The 22,977-nt window shown below is 35.5% G+C and overlaps 1 protein-coding gene across 1 annotated transcript in view; it reads right to left on the bottom strand.

Annotated features, from left to right (window-relative positions):
• TMC1 (transmembrane channel like 1) overlaps positions 1-22,977 on the bottom strand; it is a 65,120-nt gene that overhangs the window by 34,930 nt on the left and 7,213 nt on the right. The window contains exons 4-8 of the mRNA XM_038170439.2: positions 20,710-20,850; positions 12,482-12,572; positions 11,100-11,181; positions 5,442-5,548; positions 3,020-3,118 (exon numbers count right to left, since the gene is read on the bottom strand). Coding sequence (XP_038026367.2) covers positions 3,020-3,118; positions 5,442-5,548; positions 11,100-11,181; positions 12,482-12,572; positions 20,710-20,850 — 520 coding nt within the window. The remainder of the gene's footprint in view (positions 1-3,019; positions 3,119-5,441; positions 5,549-11,099; positions 11,182-12,481; positions 12,573-20,709; positions 20,851-22,977) is intronic.

The raw sequence follows: 22,977 nt of genomic DNA on the forward strand, positions 1-22,977 counted from the left end.
TTTTATCCATTTTTATCCAAGGAGAGACAACCACTTTTTGAGACAAAATAGAGCAGAAATCATCTGATCACTTTATGCATATTTATAGTGAAAAGACGGGCAATCATTGTACTTTCTACCTATTACATTACTTTTAAATGTAGTATTTTACAACAAATACATGTAAGCCTGAAAGATTTTACTTGTAAATGAGAACATTATTTTATCAAGTCTTTTCATACGTTCTGTGGTGTTACAACCAGATTCTCCCTACACTGATGTCTGATGACTGAAAATAAATCCAAGAACCAGCCAACATATTAAATCAGGTGAGGCTCTACATTAGGGTATTGAGCCACGAAACAAAAGACTCTACCTGAGACATATACGTCACAAGATTAGATTTTGACTAGCTATAGTCAAAAATGTCAATATTAATGAGATGCATAAGCACTGTACCTTAAAATGGTATTTTTGTTGTTGTTGTTTCTTTGTTTCTTTGTTTGCTTGCTTGCTTGTTTTGTCTTCAAGGGAAGCCATTTTTACTCTCGAAAGGGGAGGAGTATGAAATCTGTCTGTGCCCTAATGGAAATACTCTTGCAAACTCAGCAGCCTGCACTGTTTTCTGTACCAACACAATGGGACAGGGCCTCAAAGGTTTCAAATCCACACAGACAGGCCACTTATAGACAAGTCATCCTGCTAAAAGGTGAAGACACTGAGCTGTAAACTGGAAGAACCTGCACCTGAGTTTATTTTATCTGAGAAATGTGTCTGCTTCCAACATCATGCCAATCAGTCCAACTTCATGTCTAACCAATCTGCCTTCTATGATGGAGTGACTACATCAGTCAGTATACAAGGGAAGACTGACCAATGCCATCTACCTGGACTTCTGCAAGGCCATTGTCACAGTCCCATATGACATCTTGATCTCCAGACTCAGATGTCAGTGGATAAGAAATTGGCTGGATGGCCACACACAGAGAGTGGTGGACAATGGCTCTATGTCCAAGTGGAGTCCAGTGACAAGTGGTGTCCCTCAGGGGTCTGTCCTGAGACTGGTACTATTTAATATCTTTATCAATGTCATAAAACAGAGAGATTGAGTGCACCTTCAGCAAGTTTCCAGATTACACCAAGCTGAGTGGTGCATTTGATACAACAGGAGAAAGGGTTGCTATCCAAAGGGACCTGGACAAGCTTGAGTAGTGGGCTCTTGTGAAACTAATGAGGTTCAAGTCCAAGTGCAAGGTGCTGCACCTGGGTTGGGGCAATCCTGGGCACGAGTACAGACTGGCAGAAGAACTCATGGACAGCAGCCCTGCAGAGAAGGACTTAGGAGTTGGGGTGGATGAAAAGCTCAACATGAGCCAGCAGCGAGCATTTGCAGCCTGGAAGACCAACTATATCCTGGGCTGCATCAAAATAGGACTGGGCAGCAGGTGGAGAGGTGATTGTGCCCCTCTGCTCTGCCCTTGTGAGGCCCCACTTTGAGTGCTGCATCCAGGTCTGGGGCCCTCAGCACACGAAGGATGTGGGTCTGTTAGAATGGGTCCGGAGGAAGGCCACAAAAGCGATTAAAGGGCTGGAGTACCTCTCCTGTGAAGAAATGCTGAGAGCGCTGTGGGTGTTCAGCCTAGAGAAGAGAAGGGTCTAGGGTGACCTTATTGCAGCTGTTCAATACTTAAAGGGAGTTTTTGAAAAAGATGGAGAGCAACTTTTTGCAGTGGGTAAACAATAACAGCACAAGGGAGGGATTGGTTCTAAAATAAAAGAATGGAGATTTAGATTAGAGATTAGGAGGAAATTCTTCACTGTGAGGGTGGTGAGGCACTGGAACAGGTTGTGTAGAGAGTTTGCAGATTCACCATCCCTCAAGCCGTTCAAGACCAGGTTGGATGAGACCATGGGCAACCTGATCTAGTGGGTGGCATTCCTACACATAGCAAGAGGGTTGGAACTGGGTGATCTTTAAGGTCCCTCCAACTCAAGCGGTTCTATGAAGTATATTCATGCTTCTTGCTGCTAAAATAATTTAAGTGCTAGAATATAGTTATATGCATAAGTCCCTAAGTTTTGATGTTCCTTATAGAAAAGAAAGAATGCAGTAGACTGAGGTAGAAATCACTCTTATCTCAGTGGATGCTGCTTTCATTAATCTGAAGGAAAATCTTAATTAGACGGTTGCACTGTTTCACAGGTGAAAAGTACCTTTTGATAACGTTGACCATGGCCCATAGAGAATTATAAAAACCTTCTAAACAATTTATTGCAATACTGAATTTATCATCAGCTAGCCTTATACAAAGTTGGATCATCTGTATATACATGTATAATGAGATCAACTGCAGAGGAATGCTGCATGCAAAATTAGGTTAGTTGTTTTCAGGAAGAAAAAGCTGAATGACATATTTAGGAATAGTCTGTCAGTATAGGAGGTATAGAACCTTAGGTTCGGCTGGGCATCGCATCAACTGTAAAGAATTAAAACATCCTTATTAATCCAGCTAAAATATTTATATATTATATAAGTTATAAAAACTAAAAACAACATTCAATTTTAGAGGAAAAAAAAAAAAAAAAAAAAAAAAAAAAAAACTACAGAGCACATTATTGGATTATGGGTTTTTTTTGTTTGTTTGTTTGTTTTTTTATCCATTCTGCATCCTCCAGTGTGGAATCCTAATATCGTAAATACAGAGGACTGAATTCATCCTTAAGTAATGTACAGACTGCACCCAGGGTTATGAATCCAGCTTTGAAACTTTTTCCCATAAGCCTTTGTATTGCTTCAGATACTGAGATGTGCGTGTAGACACTGAGTTTGGTACGTTTTACCTGAAATAAATATCTATACATAGAAATTCCTTTTTTTTTTTTTTTTTTTTGGTTGGGGGGGGGAAGAGCAAATTAATTCTACTTCTATTTTCTCCTGAAATATTCCATATTAAATCTATGATTATTAAATAATGAAGCCAAAGTCCATAATGATGAAAAGGTCATGTGAATATGCAATATTGCAAAATTATGCACTTACACTAAAATCCCAGAGGGTAGCAAAGTTCATAGCACTGGCTTCTTCAGCTCTTGGGACGGTTTTTCTAGGTAGAGAGCCATATGGCTTCCCCATCAAAGCCTGGAACCAAGAAATAAGAGCAATTTACATTTTAAAGCAAAATACCAACAAAAGGAAGGGATAGTGATCTGTCACTTTTTAGTAAGTCTTATTTTGTGCTCCATAGTTCCCTAGTGAGAATGACCTACTTCTCCACTTCTTTTCATTGCTTCTGACATTTAAGATTGAAACTATGCCTAAAGTATTCATTAACAGTCTTTTCTAAATTTAAAGTGACATTTCACTAGCAACAAAGTGCTATCAAGTTGTGTCACCTACATTCAAAGGCAACAAAGAATTTCAAATTGATGAGTGGTCTGTGTCTTACAGACAAGACCAGAAGATTCATTTTTCTTGCATAATGAATTGTGTTGGTTTTTTAACTGAAATGTGTGGGAAAATACTACGATTCAGTTTGGATTTTGAGTCCCACTGCTCTGGCAAGATACTTGCCTAGCCACAGTACATGTCCTTACAACACCCTTTCTAAGCCTCACCCTGTTTGTCATTTTCTCTGTTTTGGCCTCAGTGTTAGATGAATCACATTACTGAAATGGTGTACTAGGAAACTGCTGGAAATTCCTAACTTATAGTTTCCCATCTGCTGACTAGAAGGTGTGAGAAATGTGAAAGAGTGAAATCAGGGAGATGGCAAAACACTTTTAATACCAAATAAGCCTTCTTCTTAAGAAGGTAATAGAGTGCCTTAAAGGTGCTAGATAAATATTTTATTTTTATTTTATTTTATTTTTATTTTACAGATAAAATTTTATTTTACAAAAGTGGTTTCTGCTTGAAGTACATATTCTGGGCACAGTTTTTAACTTGTGCCTCTCTTGTGACTTTGCAGCCTGTTCAGCTTTCTTAACATGTGAGTACAAAGGCTACTGAAAAGGGTCCAGGGTGCCTCAGCACCTTGGAATATATGTTTGTCTTTGCAATGCACATTTTAATACACGACTCGACTGCTTCTTTGCCTGAGCTCCTCTACTTACTTCTCTATTTAAAAAAATAATAATAATAAAATAAAATAAAATAAAATAAAATAAAATAAAATAAAATAAAATAAAATAAAATAAAATAAAATATGTAAAAGTAAAAAATAAAAAGTAGTTTAACACCATCCCAGTCTCTGCAAAAACACTTTTGAGACACATCCTCACATACATGTAGTAGGTTTACGTGGCAAGGTTTTGGTAGCAGGGGGCCATAGGAGTGGTTTCTGTGAGAAGGATCTAGAAGCTGCCCCATGTTTGGTAAGGGCCCCATTGTTTTCCAGAGCTGAGCCAATAAGCAATGTTGTTTTGTGCCTCTGTGAGAGCATATTTAAGATGGGGAAAAAAACGCTGCGCCACACAGCAGCTGGGAGAGTGAGAGGAGTGAGGAACGGCCTTGCAGGCATCAAGGTCAGTGCAGAAGGAGGGGGAGAGGTGCTCCAGGCGCCGAAGCAGAAGTCCCCTGTGGCCTGTGGTGAGGACCATGGTGAAGCAGGATGTCCCCCTGCAGCCCATGGAGTACCACGGTGGAGCAGGGTTCCACGCTGCAGCCCGTGGAGGACACCACACAGGAGAAAGTGACCTGGCAGGAGCTGCTGCCCGTGGGGGAGCCAGGTTGGAGCAGTTTACTCCTGAGGGATGGACCCCGTGGTACGGACCCATATCTGGAGCAGTTCTGGAAGAGCTGCTGCCTGTGGGAAGCCCATGCTGGATCAGTTCATCAAGGACTGTGTCCCGTGGGTGGGACCCCACAGCACAGGGGACGAGAGTGACCGAGAAGGAGCGGCAGAAAAGAAGTGCTGTAGACTGACCATAACCCCCATTCCCCCGTTCCCCCATGCTGCTCGGGGGGAGGAGGTGGAAGAGGGTGGATGATGGGGGAAGGTGTTTTTGGTTTCTTTCCTTTGTTTCTCACTTCTCTAGCTTGTTAGTAATAAGCAATAAATCTTATTATCTCCCTATGCAGAGTCTGTTTTGCCTGTTACAATACTTACTGTGTGATCTTCTTGTCCTTATCTCAACCTTTGAGCCCTTTTCATAGTATTTTCTCCCTGTTCCTCTTTGAGGAGGGGGAGTGAGAGAGCAGCTGTGGCGGAGCTCAGCTGCCGACTCAAGCGGAACCATGACAATACATTTTTCTCATAGGTCTACTCCAAGACACTTCTCTAAAGACAACTTTCCATGAAGTACACCTTCATGGCCTTAGTACACCTTAATGGTTTTTAACATTAACATGGAGCATAAAGAGGTTAGAAATTTATCTGAAGGTCCAGTCCTATGAAATGTCACAGCAAAGACAGAAATTCTCAATGACAATTTAAAAAATGATAATTAAAAAAAAATCCCACCTCAGGCACCATTACAAGCCCAAAGGTCAGTCCAAAGAGAATCATGTTTATTCCATACATCCAGCGTAAGAATATGAAGTAAGAGGCTACTGATGAACCAAAGTGACCTATGAAAACATAAGATGTGAAAAAAGTTAACTTTATATGATACTTTACCTTAAAATGAAGTTGTTCAAAGCATAGTTAAAATAAACTAAATATGGCAGAGTTTTTCATCTTCTTCACTACTACAATTCTAATAACTTTTTTTTTTTCCAATTTACATACTAGCATTCACTGACCTGGTAGAGAAAACAGAAACAACAAAAAGAAAAAGCAAAAATATTACTTGGATGAAGTACTTGCGTTCATGTAAATACTATGGTGTTTAATTGTATGAAATCCTCTAATGTCAGGAATCAAAGTAAGTCACACTTTTTTCTCTCTGCTCTCTCTCTCTCTTTTTTTTTTTTTTTGTTGTTTAAATACATGTGTATTTTGAGCATTTTTGACATGTAAGCTAGTACCACCTCAGTGTTAATAAGAAGTACCACAGAATTAGCCAGTGGGAGTAGTCTTTCCAAGGACATAGAGTAGTTGAAAGTGCTCTTTTAAGCTAGCTATTGGAGATAGAGTTGTTCACCAGGGAAGAACAAAAAGATCTGCAAGTGTTTTATTCTTTCTTTCTCTTAATTTGCTATGTATTTTCCTCAAACCCATGTGCTAACCCATCAAACCAGACACTGGACCTTCCCCACTCCAGACCACTGACCCAAATGTACGTGAAGAGGAGGTTGCAGGAGAATCAGAGAGCACTAAGTGCCTGATTTTACCAATACCTCTGCAAATCAGGCCAATCAGAAATAACAGATCAAACTAAACTCAAGCTGCTACAGCACCACTCTGCTAGATAGAGAACAGATGGCAGTCTTGCTCATCTGAGCTAGAAAATACCAGATTTCACATGGAAAAGCAGACCTTTCCCCAGGTTTTCTCACACACAGTCTAGCTAAGGAGCCTGATACACTGTTACAACAAACAACAAGCTAATCACTGTGCAAAGGAGTTTACATTGGTATTTGCAGACTGTTTTGCAAAGCAGACAACAATTCTTCCATTTTTTAAAATTAGGTTAATGTGGTTGGTACTATTTGCAGCTAATCAATGCATGTTCTATTATTTAAAAAATAAATAAATAAAAAAAAATAAAATAAATGATTTAACATGCTTAAACTGGCATAATCCCAGAGTGAAAACAGAGATCTATTGATAAGAGATATTTATTTGGGCTATGAAAAGGGAAGAAGAAACAACGATGACAAAAACACTCTGTTAAGGATTTCAGCATTTCAAAATCTACTTCACAGTTCAGAATGAAACTACAATTTTGAAATTCTGCATGAAAAAGTAGCTAATCTTATCAGTGTTCTACCTGCTGAAAGGTCTATGTGCAAACATGTTTTGGTCAGCTTGGTTTGTCATGAGCCATTTTTGTCCGGTTACAACCCACCTACAGCTTTTGGTGATGCTATGGACTAAAAAATAATAAATAAATAAATAAATAAAATAATCTAATGATGCTGGATGTGTTCTTCCTGGTCAATATTAATATCCTTATTCTTCTTTTAGGAATGGTTTCTTTTCATTAATCTATTTACAGCTTTTCATCATTTATCTTGATGAAACCACAGTTATCCAACTGGAACATATGTATTAAGGCAGTGCATTGGAATTGCATGCCTCCATACAGGTATTGCAAGTCACGCTGCACAGACTGCTTATGGTCTTTATTGATTTTCTGGTAAAACGAGAAATCTCTAACTAATGAAAAGGTTAGCTGGGGGTAAGGATAATTTTGCTATGGATGCCTCTAACTAGATGTCTGAAGTAGGCAGGTCAAAACAGAGAGCAACAGGGATCATGGAAAACTACAAACAGTGTGAACCAGCCATGAACAAAAACAGTCCTAGTTTCACCAGCATTTTAATTTTATTCTGATGTAGAACAAGTTCCAGGTACATATGAAAGTGTAATACTTTATTTATACTATGCATTGGAATGAATCATGTGAATTACAGCTGTGGAACAGAGAAGCTTCCCCTGTCCCAATATAGCAATGTGTTTCCCGTTGAGTCTTATTGCAAAGATACTACTGAATGTCTCTTCTGTAAGGAAAATATTAATTATTTAATTAATAGTGTCATTGTAATAAAAGTGCCTCTTTTTCAACTATAAGCATTTCATATGTTTAATTATCAACTTCTACTTCTCCTGCTTGTGGAAAAAAAAAAAAAAAAACAAAAAAAAAAAAACTCGATGTATGTTATTTTGAAGCTGGGCTCCCTTTGCTAGAAAGGACTCTGAGCTTGAAGCAGAGAGCCTATCTGAGGTAACACAACACTTCAAGCTGATACTCAGTCTTTCTAGATAGCTGGCAGCCTGAAAGAGTCAGACCCGATGGAAGAGTGCTGAGAACAAGGTCCCTATTCATTATACTGGTCAATATTACAAAACTAAGTGGAAGGTTAAAGATAAAAGTTTGCTTGCTAGGGCTTAAAAGTAGTTAGTAATTCCTTTTTTCTTCTTTATCCTGTTTACTTATTTCATTTACTATTATTAAATAATATTGTAGATTACAGTTATTGCAGAAAGGAAAACTCAAGAATTTTAGTGTCTAAAAATTAGCAATCCCACTGCTTCTGTTCCATAGGCACAGCAGAGCTTGCTTAGCATGAATGATTTTCTTCTTAGATCTTTCTAGTGTACAAGCAATGTCCCAAAGAATTTTTCAGTTCAGTAGTACTCCTAGGCACAGGCATGGTGCAGCACTTGCACCAGTACAACCCATTCTTCATTTGACTTCTTTTACATAAAGCTATACTATTTCTACTGACTTCATGTGATTTTTAACGGTTCTATTGCTCTCATGAAGTGTTTTTATTATAATGTTTTTCCACCAGCTTTACAGCATCATTCAGTGATGGTAGGGCAGCATAGCTACCTATGCTTTTACATTTGCATGAAAGAAAGCATTTTTTTTCTTTTAACATTGTTTTACTGGTACACTATTTCTTGCTACGTCAAAGCAATCTTACCCAGTAGTGTCTAACTGACCTTTCACCATCGTGTAGGATATGCTTAATTTACATTTCATTTGCTACCTCTCTGCAACCATGCCTGCTTTTGACAATGAAGAAGAAATATGCCAGATACCCTTCTGTGTCCTGGTGGTAAAAAATTATCACACGCACACACACAAAATATTTTGCACATGCTGTACTGTGTAGCAATATGGAAAGCAGTTGTAGAGACACAGTTCTGTAGCAGTGAACTGTGCCAGAGCGATTTGTATCACTAGATTTCCAAGACTAGTCTAAACAGTCTACTTTACACACTGTGATATAATTTACAGTTTATTTCATTGTACTGTCTCCTCTGGAAATGAACTGTTGTGTAGACTGTGTTCAATTTCCTTCATGCAACTGTACTTTACCATGAGAGTACAACCTACAGGAACTAACGTGACCAAGAATTCACAAACATAATGCTGTCTAATAGCAGTATCTATTTTTTAAATATTGATCCTGGTGTCCAATCCCAGTGTTCAATCAATTTCTTCAATCTCTCTTCAGTCTTTTGAGTGTACAGGAGGATTGAGTGGTTACATGTGTGGTGTTACCTGTGCCAACAAGATACTCTCAGATGTTCAATGTTCTGCAGGTCCCAAGGGAATTTTAAGCAACCAAAGTTCTATTATTGTTGAATTCTTCATAAATAGTATCAGACACATCCTGTTCATTGTCTGATACTACATGCTTAAGGCAGTGGCATTACTGTCATTTTACAAAGCACTGAACTTAAAAGAGAAAGCCATTGGCTCAGTGACCTAGGAGTCAAAAGTCAATCAGGTCTATTATTAAGAACACATCCATTTACTAAGCTTGTTAGAGTATTACCAATACTGTAATACTGATATATATCCTATCTATGTATACATTAAGATGAAAATCAGGTCAAAGTTGAAGCAGACTTTTTTCAGTCTGTTCTCTATGTCTCAATGTATCTTAATATTTACTATTTCCTTATACTCTTTACTTACACACTGACTGGCTTTCTTCAATTTCAGTTTCTCTCACTTATTTTTTAATATCTTTTTAATATGCTTTTTATCTGTGAGTTGGCAATTTCATCAGTGTCATCATTAAGATTACCTTGATCTCAGTACTCTATATTTGTTAATATGATGTCCATGCTAAGAGCTACTGTTTGGGTTAACCAGAATCATATAAATTGTGATTTAAAATGTATTTTTATGCAGTATTTCAGAGCTTTCCTTGAAGTCTTTTTTCTAGACTACAGAATTTTGTACTCAACTGTAAGCTAAGTGTACTTCTTAACTCACTAGTATTCAGACAGAAGATTGTTTCTACAAATAAAAACAATTTGCATTAGCAATGAGATGAACAAATCTAATAATAAATATAATAGAAAAAGAGTAAACTTCGCAATCCTACCTCTTGAGATTATGAAAAGGTATTATCCTGCTATGTTTTTTTCCAGGTGAAAGCAAGACTGAAATAAACATCTACTTCACTTTTTGCATTCATATTTTACAAAGAAATAGAAGTGTCTGTTGAAAGTCATTACTAAAAAAACGGCTTGTGCCAGGACTACTTTTTTTGTGGAAACTAGCAGAAACATGATTCCCACGCATCCTCAAGATGTCTATTGTGTGCCCATACCAATAAACTACCATGTTCATCCTGCTGCTGAATTTGATTTTAACTGTTTTAAAAGCAGTTTCTCCTAAACTTCACCCTAAGTATACAGATAATCTGTTCAGAAATCCATAGACCATATGTTTAAGGACATTATATAAGTTCTCCTCAAGGGTAGTCCAAAACTCCACAGAATTCACAATTTATCATTTTCCTGCTCTTCTGACTATTGCACTTTGACGCAACCCACAGCTTCTCCAAAAGACAACTCCTTTTAAGTCAGGCACTATTGCATTCTCAGCTGCATTCATCAGTGGCAGAACCTCAGTAAGGTACCTATGAAGGTAAGCCAAATTTCTTTCAAAGAGAGACATGCAGTTTAAATTCATCCATGGAACTGACAAATAAAACCTATGCCAAAAACTTACTCTGAAACATATCCATAGGACTAACTACATTCTTCTCCTTATTTTTATGTCTAATATGTGGTGATGTCCAAGACCACTAATTTTTGCTCCATGTTGTATTATATGATTAAAAACAAGAGAAGTAACTTTGTAAGACCTCTAACATTAGGCTCAAGATAATGAAGAGAAAAAATAAATAAATAAACACCAAGAACAACAACAAAAGTCACAGAAATTATTATAATACAAATACAAGCAAAGTAAATGTAGACAACAGCTAATCCCAATATCTGTTTTCCAGGATTAAATTCAACACTGGTTCCCAATTGTTCACGGTTCATACTTGCTTAAATTGGCTAGCACTCTCTCAAGGAACTTTTCAACAAGCTATTATATAAAGCTTAATAAGTATTAATGAAAGAAGAAATGCTCATTGCATTTATACCACACATTGATAGATATTTCTAAAACACTGAAAAGTAATTTAAAATTTTGACACACATCAGAAATACAATAACAGATATTATTCTTTATTACATTTCACAAGTACTTACTCTCAATCTCCTTAATTTTCATTTCCCAGGGTATGCAGGCTGTCTTAAAATTCTCAAAATCTCTTTGAAATTTCATCCATTTCTGAAAAGGGTTACATATTAAAAACATACCAAAAAAACCACACCATATAATCTGTGACCCCAGATGTGCATTTTCCACTTGAGCTAATGAAAACCCTTAATCATGCAGAGCATCCTTTGGCAGAGCCCACTGCAACAGGAACACTAGATAAAAGAAGTATCTTCTTTTATTTCCTCTGAGTATGTTTCCTACTGGCTTTGTATGAAGTCCCTATGTCTTCCACAAGAAAAATGATTAAAGAATCCGTTCCTTTCATGCCATTTTTTTGTATTTTTTTTCTTTTTTCCTTTTTTTTTTTAATATTGTTTCTAAGAATTTAATTTTTTCTTTCCTTTGATATTCAAAATTCAGATTTGGAGCTCAAACTCTGTCATTTAATTGCAATTACTCTACTCAGTATTTTATCTAATGGATAACTATAACTTCTGTAATTGAGCTTCTGATGCACATCTGTGTTTGAAATCCTAATAATTTATTTGTGTGAATATTAATGCTAATAAGATTTGACTACACATCTGCCTGCAGAAAAGCCAGTCTACCTAAAGATGATGCTGGGCAGATTAAAATGTGTCTTGCCAAATGTGATTATAGTTATTCTGCATCATCATTTTAGTTTAGATCAGGAATGTGTTTTTTGTTTGTTTGTTTTGCTTTATTGTTGTTTGTTGTTTTTTTTTTCCCAGTGAATCGCCAAAATCATCCCAATTTACAGCACTTATCTTTGCACTTTAAAGCTGTGTCAGAGCATAAAACCAAGCTTTTTAAGCATAAAACTTAGCTGTAGTCTAGAAGTGGATATTTAATCCATGGCACCATATAAGACTTAGGCCAAAGTAAATCCTGCCAGAACACATATAATGTGGACCGGCAACCACCATTCAGCCTTTCAGTCACAATTCTACAGAGCTGTATTGCTTTCTGTAATATATCTAGGATATAGCTCTTGGCTTAGTGGAGATGCCCCAGTATTTTGTCTGTGGGACAAAAAAACACTTTCTGAACTTTCACAAGATCAAGAGAAAGACAGGTCTTAAGATCCAGTCAACAGACAAACATAATTTATGCCAAGAAAAAAATAACTTTTACTAAATACATGACCAGATAAGTGCAGGTCTTGAAAGACAGTTCATTTTTGTCTTGATATATGTCTCAATCAAATTGTGAGATTGCATTTGAAATTGTTACATGTAAGAACGGTGCAAACAGAAGTGTTAAATTTCAAATAAAGAAGATGGGTACATGTGGCAGTAATCTTCAAAAGTCTCCCCTTCTGCATTACAGAAAGCTAGTACATACTTACCTTGGTCATCATCACTTTGTATGCATAGAACTTTTTTCCTTTTCCTTTTCCAAGAGCACCTTCAAACTTTTCAACAAAAAGCTGGGCTTCCCTGGAAAATAAGTGCAAATGAGAGATATAAATGATGCTGCAGTAATCTTAAGATTGTCTTTACCACAATAATGTAGTTTTTCTAGTCTTCATAGAGTTTTGTGTGAACTTGTTCCCTTAGTAAAGCTTAGAAAGAAAAGCTCTGAGATTCTGTTGTCCATCTGCCTAAGAAAAAAATTATTTTCATATTTTAATTCAGAGATATATATATGCTAGAGCTTTGGTTCCCCTGTGCCTGTCTTTCCCAAGACTATGTTTAATTCAGCTATTCAGAATTTCTGCATATATCATCTTTGACTATAAAGAAAAATTTCGTAGAGGTCCCCAAAAGACTGAAATTTTGCTTATAAAGATATAGAACACAAATTGATGACACAAATTTGGAAAGATTTTTAAAATTGTTTTAAAAGGTATGGTGTCCATGGATTAAAATAATAAACATGTAAGGCCAATAATGTACTAGTATTTCTTCCATTTCATCTCATCTTCATTTATAAGCATGACTTTCATGTATCTCTCCATTGACAAAATATGCCCTAAAAGTCACTTATCCTTCCCTAAAACAAATGGAGTAGGAATTCTTAGCTGTCATTGTATTCTCGCTGTACAACTACTGTATCATCATACTGGACAACTGCAGAGCACTCTATATTATACTACGCTAAGCATTTGGGAAAAAAATATTGAGAAAATGTTAATTGGGATGTACATTCCTCTAGAGATGCTTCTTTAGACACTGAGTGAAAATAATTATCAAGTTTATATCTGCTGCTCACAGATTTTACGCATATGAGCAAGCAAAAAGATTGTGTCAAACTGCAAAATCTGACATTGGCTTTGCAGTACAGTGGTGTTGCTGTGATAAAAGAAAATGAAAGTAATATGTGAAGAATGCTATTAGCCGCATCAAAATTCCTCTCAACTCATGGCTAAAATTTCTGCATCTTATAAAATACTATGTTTTTTACTGTATAATACTGTAAATTTAGTAACTACAGATGCTTAGGGTAAGTTTTTATTTTCTTTTGAAGACCTGTAAAAACTAGACACCCATCACACTACTCTCTTTACCAAGGCTGCCAATAAATTGTTGTTTTCCAGATGATTCAGATTGAATTACTGAATTCAACTTTCAATCTTTGATAGCTCTCTGAGCACTCTCACCTTCCCACTCACACCTAAACCTAAATGGTGGGGCATCAGGACAAGGACAAGTGTCAGTTCTCCTGACAGCCACAGGATTACAGTATGATTTTTTTCACCAATTTTCTAGTTTTCTCCTTTAAGGATTCAGGCTACACACACACACACACACAAAAAAAAAAAAAAAAAAAAAAAAAAAAAAGTTGTGACATGGGTTCCAAGATAGTCAGTCCTTTTTTATTATTTTTATTTTTATATTCTTTCCCTGTGGCAAAAGGAATGCACACTCTCAGATTAAAAATGAAAAAATCACACAGCTACCCTTTCAGACATGCACATTCGTATGTACTATCTCCTCCTCACCACTTCCAATTGCTCCTCAGAAATATAGTCAGAGTCTTTTTAAGGCTCTTGAGATCTCTTACTTTGTGCTTCTGCATCACATTATACTTATTTTGTGATTCTGGATCACATTCATATTCTGGTTCTCTGACTCTGATTTTTCAGTACTTAGCTAACATTGACAGTGATTGAGACCCTAGCATTTTCCAAGTCACTCAGGTTTTTCAGAGATATTCTGGCTTACATCTCATTCTTTCACTTTGACTTGCAAAATAATTCTACTTTTACATTCTAGACATCTCAAATAAATGAGAGAAAATAGATTCTTCCATCTTCATGTGTCCAAGAGTCGTAATTAAATCTATGCCTTCATGATTTAAAATCTTACTGCACTGTCTGGAGAGATATAAGGCAATCTTAACAGTAGGTGGCAGCGTCCTCATAAACTCCACAGTCACTGCTGGAGCCATACCATAACATCAACCAGTATCAATAAACTGGGCATGTAGCAAGCTAAGTCACCACATCATATTTTTGCTTAAAAGAAAAACTTTATACCACCACTTCTATCACCATGTAATGCAAGCTAGTTCAATAAAAGTTACTGAAATCAAAGTCTGCAGAACTTTAGAAAGCATACATGTATGTTTTCAGTCACTAACTATATATAGTTAAGCTGCAGAACATTAAGATTCCAAAATGTAGGCTTTGGGGTTGTTGGGTTTTTGTTTGTTTGGTTTGTTTTGTTTCAAGTGAAGCAATAAATTTGAAAATTAAGGGGATAATATAAAAACAACCATTAAGTCACTTAAAATTCTCCATGGTGGATGTGAACGCAGTTTGCCTCTGTGGCTGAACACAGTTCTCCACAAACTCGTTGTATGGTAAAATTATTCTAAGCCAGAACTAAAAAGGAATTTTCCACAGTGAAAGTCATAAAAGAATTTATTCCAAATTCTCAATCTAAGCTTTGTGTTTGCTTGTTTGAAATGCATTTTTACAAGTTTTTGTACATAAAAACAAACAAACAAAAACCAGTATTTCTTTTACTTTCCTGACTCCAAGTTAGATTTTAGTAATATTTAAGCTTTTACTCAGTTTTCTGGCTTTCTACAACAAACCAAAATATTGCTTTTTGAAGGTGGTGATCCAGATTCCCATGGTTAATGCTGATAACTTTCCTGATGCTTCCTTTGGTTTTGCCCCACCAGTGTCTGTGGTTTCCTCTCTCCCTCTCCTCCAACGCTACCCTGTTCTAGTGTGCACTGTTAACAGAACTATTATAAGCCTCTTCTAAATGTGACTGATTTATAATCCATTTTTTCTCATATTTTCACTCCATTGTCCTGCACAAGACTAAATACATCATTACAAAACAGCCAAACCAGACAACTGTCTGATAGTAGTTCAAATTCCCACTGGGTATTTATACATGCAGTTAACTGACTTACACACAGAAGACTGGAGCACAAAAATGGTTGTAACCATGCATGAAATAAGTTTGCAAAGCTTCTTTTTATTTCATGAATGAAATGTGAGGCAACTCCTTTCACGCTTTTATATATTGTTTTATTGTTTGGTCTGTACTTAAAATGTATTGTATAAACCACAAAAGATTCAATTAACTCCAAATGGTGGATTTATAGAATTATTTTAATTTTCCATTTTGACTGTATTTACCTTCTAATCCAGTTACAAAACAGCATGGCTTTTGGTATTAGTATAACTCTTAGTGTATATTTCACAATGACTATAATAAGAAGATATTTCAAACATGCATAAAAAATGTGGATATTAATATTTCTTATTCATGTGAAATAATAGCCAAATAGTTAATAAATAAATAAATAAATAGCCAATAGTTAATAGAGTAGCACATGTAAATAAGGTGGAACATGCTATATTGCATTATTATGCAGTTGAAATAAATGAAATTCTTTTTATTATTTTTTTTTAAGAGAGAATGAAAGTCTTCTTGCAATTGAAATAAGTGAAATCAAGTTATCTTTGATTATCTTCAAGCATGTCTTACCTTTTTGTGTACGTGGTAGATTTTTCTTTACCAATACTATTTTAAAGAACATTTTTGTACTGCTTACTTAGAGAGATTAGGTCTTAATAAGGGAATGTCATCACTTGCAGACATATAAAGGAGTTATGTGCCTCATAGCAAATTATCTGTTAGCTGCATCCATGAATATCTGAATGACTAATATAAAGAACATATGTAATTGGCAATTAAAAGCAAATCTCAATAACAATATGATTCTATGTGAAATTCCAATCAGAATTCTAAAGAAATATCTGAAAAAGCAAATTCAGTGCAGAGGCAGAGCTTGAAAGACAGCCTGTAGCTGAAGGAGGCAGAGAAGGTGTATGCAGTTATGTACAAGAAAACAACAACAACAAAAAAACAAAAAACAAACAAAAAAAAAAAACACTATATGATTTTGCTGGAGATATCAAACAAAACAAGTTTTCCTTCTTCCCTCATCAATTCTTCCCTCAACAGCTCTGCAGTCTGTTGGTCCCACTGGGCTACTCTTAAATTTTGTGATTTGCAGGCTAAGAAAAACCCCATTGTCTACTTCCTGGCTTTAAAAGGTCAGCAATAACATGGCAGCATTCAGTCAGGGATTGTCCTTTCCAGTCAGTGTCTGAGACACATGCTCATCTCTGTTAAATATAATTCAATATTTTATTTAGTTCAGCTTTCTGCCCTGACGTCCAGTCCACCTCAGAGAAAAAAAAAAAAAAAAAAAAAAAGAATATTTGTACATCCCAACAGAGTTTTTCCACATTTTGCCCTTTTCTCCATTTCTTTTGTTCTAAAAATAAAATATGAAGACAGGTAGAATGATCAACAAATAAAAATTAATCTTAAATCAGTACAACTATTTTAGAAACCTCAGCAATGACCAAAAACCACACACAAATATGCACACAACCACTTGGAAATAGTGCAACTTCACCAACATGAGGACGTGTCAAAAGCAACACAGGGTGACAAAACTGAGCTTTGTAATCGCTGGTATCATGTGTTATAGGTAAATTATCTATATCACAAGACAGGCCAAAGTGTGCCCCGTTAGCTAACTGTGAATTTAAAGAGGCTTCAGAGAAACCTTATTAATTGAATTACAGACAAAAGGAACTAGTAAATGTTGCATGCGGCCCAGCATTATTGTCCCAGAGAAGTCTGAGTTAATTATTAATACTAGGTGTGGAGTTACAGCTCACAAAGTGCTAGGTGTACAGTACTTTGGGCACTTCAGTGTTGCACAGAACGGATGAATTACAGCTCTCAGAGGTTGCTGTTAATGAACAGGATTCAAGTGGATTGCTCACATTTTTCAGTAACAGTTCAGGAAGGTTTCAGTGACCAAGATCAAAAAACTCATTAAAAACAAATGTTGTATCAGTATTGATCACCCAGGACTTTTCCAAATCTTAGAAATATTGGCTAAAAGCTGACTGCAAAACAGCTGTTGCCAGGCATAGCTCACTTGAGAGCAGTTCAGCAATAATGATGGGCAAATTACAGTGTTATTCAATACCCAGCCAACCTTCAGGACAGCCAGGCTGGCCTCCAGGACTGCTAGTAAAAAACCTGAAATGCCCATGTCAACAAACTTGAAACACAAATTCATTGGAGTTTAGACATCCCATTCAAAGATGAGAAATTTCCGTCATTTTACACATTCACTTTACATATATGGATACCTTTGGATTTTGTATACATATAAAGTATTTCCTTTCTACTTATCTGTCTCATTGGATTCTTTGATAAAATAAATTACTTGGGAAAAAAAAAAAAAAAAAGTAAAAGAGAATCATAGAATCATAGAATCATAGAATATCCTGAGTTGGAAGGGACCCTTAAGGATCACCAAGTCCAACTCTTGACACCGCACAGGTCTACCCAAGAAGAAAGATTTGTCCTTGGTATATGAAGAGATTGCTGTGCTCCTTGGATTATTTATAAAAACTAGTAAGTTTTCATTGTTGTCTTTACAGCCTATATTTAATTGGAATTCCTTTGAAAGGCCAAAACCTGAGAATTGTCTGCTGTTTTGTTGTTGTTGTTTTGCTTTGTTTCCTATCATCATCTTGTTTTGATAGTTTGTTAATTGTCTTGTGGTATAGTCTTAAACTGAGACCACAGTTGGCTTGTTTCTGGATTCTTATGTACAATTGCCTGATTATATGAACTTCAATAAAATTCTCTAGCAGAGGTAAACTACATAGCTATTAATAGTCTTTCTGTTATGGAGCACAAACCCTTATCTATCCAATAATTAGGTTAGTATTCCAGATCCAAACACAGTAGCACAGCTTTTGAACCTTCCCTTTAGCTTCATATCTATGCAAAAAACAATCAAGAATGCATAGACAATGATGCAGTCCCCCGAATCAAACATTTAGCTGTGAATTGTGATAACTTTCCCCAGAGTTTCTCCAACTTGCAACAATCCCATGAGATTTTTCTTTTGTGTCTTTTTCTAATTCAAAAATCTTTTCAATATTTTAACCCTCTCTCTCTTAATTTCAGTGTTGTAAATAATGACTGATGGTCATTACTATCAGATGGCTCTTAAGTTAATTTCATGCTGTCCTAAGTAGCACGTGTCAAGCGGAAAAGTGCATGATTATCATCTCCTATAGAAAACGCACAATAACGGTGCTCACAAACAATTCAAATCAGCAAAAGGAAAATGAGAAATGCCAGAAAGCTCTTTTGAACAAGGCTATTTTTCTCTGAAATGAGGCAAAAGTCTAGGCTCCAGCCATTCACAGGCTCTCAACAGCAGGGACTGCAATACTCTCTGTTTACAGCCATGTCTACTTGTTAGGGGAGAGAAGCAATGGTGTTTGTCACATAACATCTTTTCATTCCTTTCAGTGGTTTCTTTCTACCTCTTTTCATGTCTTCAGACCAATAGAGACCTGACCATGTCTGAAGCTGAGATGAGAGTCTGAAGGTACAGCTCCAAAATGCAGAGGAACACTCTGAATCACACTTCTACAGAAAATAACCAGGGGGGCTAATAAAATGCATCTTTCTAGACATGGGGATCCAAATTACAAATTAGAGCTGGTCTAATTTTGTAGTACATCTCAATTAAGAATTCCATTTCAGCAGACAGGGTTTCAGTCAGGTTTTGACAGAAGGCATTTTCTACAAAGTGACCAGTTCTGTGACAAAGTTTTAAAATTAATTGCTCGTCCATGTATTTTCAGAAAAAAAATGAAGGAAAAGATTAATCTTCCACAGAATTGCCACTAGACCTAAGTAGAAAATGTGTGTCCCATCCCATACATTTTAATTTCAAAGCTTACTTCTTTAAAATATGCATATATTATAATTAGTTTGCGTTTGGAAAAGAAACTGTATTTGAATCAACCCACAGAATACATTATCCATTGAAAATTCCTAAAGAAAGTTTTAGAAATGTTTTAAAAACATTTCATTTTTGTCACTTTTTAGAAGCAAGCAAATTGGTGAAAATTAAATCTTTCCCCCCAAAAATGTTGTTCTAACAAATTAGCTTTTCTTTCAAAAAATGTAAAGAACAAAAAGTCATATACAACCTTAATATTTGCTTTTCAAAATAGTGCAAAAAAAGTATTTTTCATATTTTGTCATGAAAATGTAAAACGTTTTTGAGCATTCACAGGGAAATATTTTTTTGTTTGTTTGTTTGTTTGTTTTTTTGGAGTACCTTGGAGTACCTTGGTGCATAGTTTTCCTTTTGCAACCGTATCCTCCCCAAGCTCATCTTACTTTCTAGAAAAAAGCAATCATAGACATTCCACACCATATTTCATATGCTGTCTCCTTCCATTATATCCATGTTTCCTTGCCAAACAAAAAACTGTCTGGAGGAGAACTCATCTTTTCCCTGATACTTGTGCCTAACCATATATTTTGCTGTTGCTTGGTTAGTACCACAGCGGATGAGCTACTTAAAACACAGGAGCATAACAGCTTTGGCAAAAATAATAATAATAATAACCCAATTTCTTGTGATTGGTGGAAATTTAACTGATAATTTAACTGAAATATATTTTTTTTAATAATGAAAATGTATTGATTGATTTCCTAGATTTATATGTAGCTTGACTAATAATGCATGGAAATTCAAGCTCACATTCCAATCATGTTTTCTTTTTAATAAGTTTTAAAAAAAAAAAAAATCTGTTCTTCCATGAAAGTTATGATAGAAAGAAAAAATCTCTCTCTTCGCTCATGTAATGTTGGGGTATTTATGAAATTGGATCATTTTTCCTTAGACATTAAGTCTAAGGAAATTTCCTAAGACATTAAACACAGCAGTAGAAGAAGCTACCAACATAAATTTGACAACAAAAAAGATTTTACAGGAGGTCGTAATGGAAACTTAAAAAAAAAAAAAAAAAAAAAGACAAACAAAAAAAGACTTTAGTTTTTCATATCTGACAGACACAAGAAAGCACTGGTCTGCAATGTCATTTACCTATACTTTATCTGAAAGCACAGCCTGGAAAGGAGATACCAGAGATAATTTGAGGTAAATTTGTCTGTAGGTGTTGAAACAAAGTGAAAGTTTAGAAAAAATATTGCGCAGTAAAAAGCAGGGTTGCAGATATTCATTACGAAAGTCAAACCATACTTCAGGACTGCCAACTTCTTTTTCATCTTCCATGGCTTGTTTCGCAATGTTGCAATTAGCTTCTTTTTTTCTTCTACCTCTTCTTTCAGCTTGGCCAATTCTTCCTCTGTAATTGGCTCCTCCTCAGAGTCAGAATCAGAGCTTCAGATAAAAGTGAGAATAAAAACCATCACCAAAACTCAGGAGAGAAAAAAGTTTTCAGTGAAGTGCATACATGGTGTTAATTTTTGTAAACTCTGACACCTAGAAAATGCCTTCTCTGTTGCAGTGAAGGTTTTGCCTACACTTTATCAAAGGCAAAACTTGCACATGAAGTGCAGAGCCAAAGCTGAACCAGCACTACATCCAGAACAATGAAACTACAGATGAAGAATGACTTTTCCTTTGGTGTAAGTGTCCTGCAGGAGTAACAAGTCTCCTCAAAGTCCAACCCAAACTTGCAATACCTAATAGAATATTTTTATATATTTTTGAAGTTTTAAAACAAATACAATAAAAGCAAATTTTTTTGGCAACATATCAAAATAAAAATTTCTTATTATTCATCCACCTCTAGGTTTTATGAAATACACAACATTGTAGCAAAAGCTACAATGGAGCAGTTTAAGATCTCCAAACATACAGGAGTAAGCCAACATAGGAAAGAAACTCTCAGAGTAATCAGATGACCCACTATTAAAGACTTAAATACTGAGAATATTATAAAATTAAAAAGTTGAATTCACTAGGCATAAAATTTCAGGCTCATGTGATAAAAAAAAAAAAATAAATAAAATAAAATAAAATAAAATAAAATAAAATAAAATAAAATAAAATAAAATAAAATAAAATAAAATAAAATAAAATAGTGCCACATAAAACATCAATCTAGAGAAAGCAAAATTGGTCCTGAAATATTTTTGAGCCAAACATATTTATTGTTATTATGATATTATTAGGGCAGGTGAAGAACTATTTGAAGGATTAGGTGAAATGGAGAAAAGTCAATAAAAAGATTGGTACATATGATTCTGATGCATTATAAAGAAAATAAAAATTCATGTCAAAGGATGAAAAAACAAAAGATTTTAAAAAATTGTTTTAGTGGGAGCTTCAAATCCTCATTTGTTACATTCAGCTGCTTTGCATTATAGAAAGCTGGCAGCAATATACCCAATAGTGGGGATTTCCTTTGACAGAAATAAATAAATAAATAAATAAAAATAAAAATAATTGTGCTGTGCACAGTTGAAATAGGCATAGTTACAAGGCTGCAATGATAGTGGTAAGAAATGAGTGGCAGGTCATTTCTTAGTAATCTTACTGAGAAGAAGAAGCTGTGCAGAACACAAGAGGTAAAGTAAGGATAAAAATGATTCTTGTGCCATTGCCCACTAAAAGTTTATTTATCTTTGCAAGTACAATTTATATTTCATTTTTATTTTTCCTTTGGCACCAGAAAAAATAAACAAATTTCCAAATTTCTAAACGTCTTTAACAAATAAAATTGTTTTGTTTCTTTTTTTTTTTCCATAACTGCTTACACTACACAGTCAAACATTGTGCTGTTGCAGCAATTTTTTCCTTTAGCTCAACTGGTTGAACACTCAGAGAGTCAAGCCAGAAAAACAGAATTTTGCCTTCTACAAGAAAAAAAAAACTTAGACATTCTTGAAAAGTGTGATTCTCAAATTTGAAGACCAGAAATTGTCTTTCTGGCTTTCACGCTAACACAGATCATAAAACATCATTCAGTAATTTCACAGCAAGCACTGTGTTCCTTGATTTCAATTCAATACACAAAATGTATCTTTTCTTAAGTCAGTAGAACTCTTGAAATCAATGGCATTTCCTTAAATCACATATGTAATGAACTTGTTCATACTATTTATTTGTGTTCTGGTTTTAGTTTTATCTACTTTGTACTGATTTAATTATATTTTTGTTTGTGTATGTGTGTGTGTGTTGTTTTTTTTAATGTCATTTTACAGAGGTGAAAATTAAGAAGAAAATATTTTCTTGGAGTTTGGATGTTGTCAGGGGAAAGACTGAAAATATCAGTGGTGTCCAGTGATAAGGCAAAAAAACAACAAACATAAACACAGGAAGTTCCATCTGAATATGAGGAAAAACTTCTTTATTGTGAGGGTGACAGAGCACCAGAACAGGCTGCTCAGAGAGGCTGTGGTGTTTCCTTCTCTGGAGATATTCAAAACCTGCCTGGATGCCATCCTGCTCCATGTGCTCTGGGTGATCCTAATTGGCAGGGGGTTGGACCAGATGATACCC

Source organism: Anas platyrhynchos, chromosome Z (genome assembly GCF_047663525.1).
Source record: "Anas platyrhynchos isolate ZD024472 breed Pekin duck chromosome Z, IASCAAS_PekinDuck_T2T, whole genome shotgun sequence".
In the NCBI taxonomy this organism is placed as follows: Eukaryota; Metazoa; Chordata; class Aves; order Anseriformes; family Anatidae; genus Anas; species Anas platyrhynchos.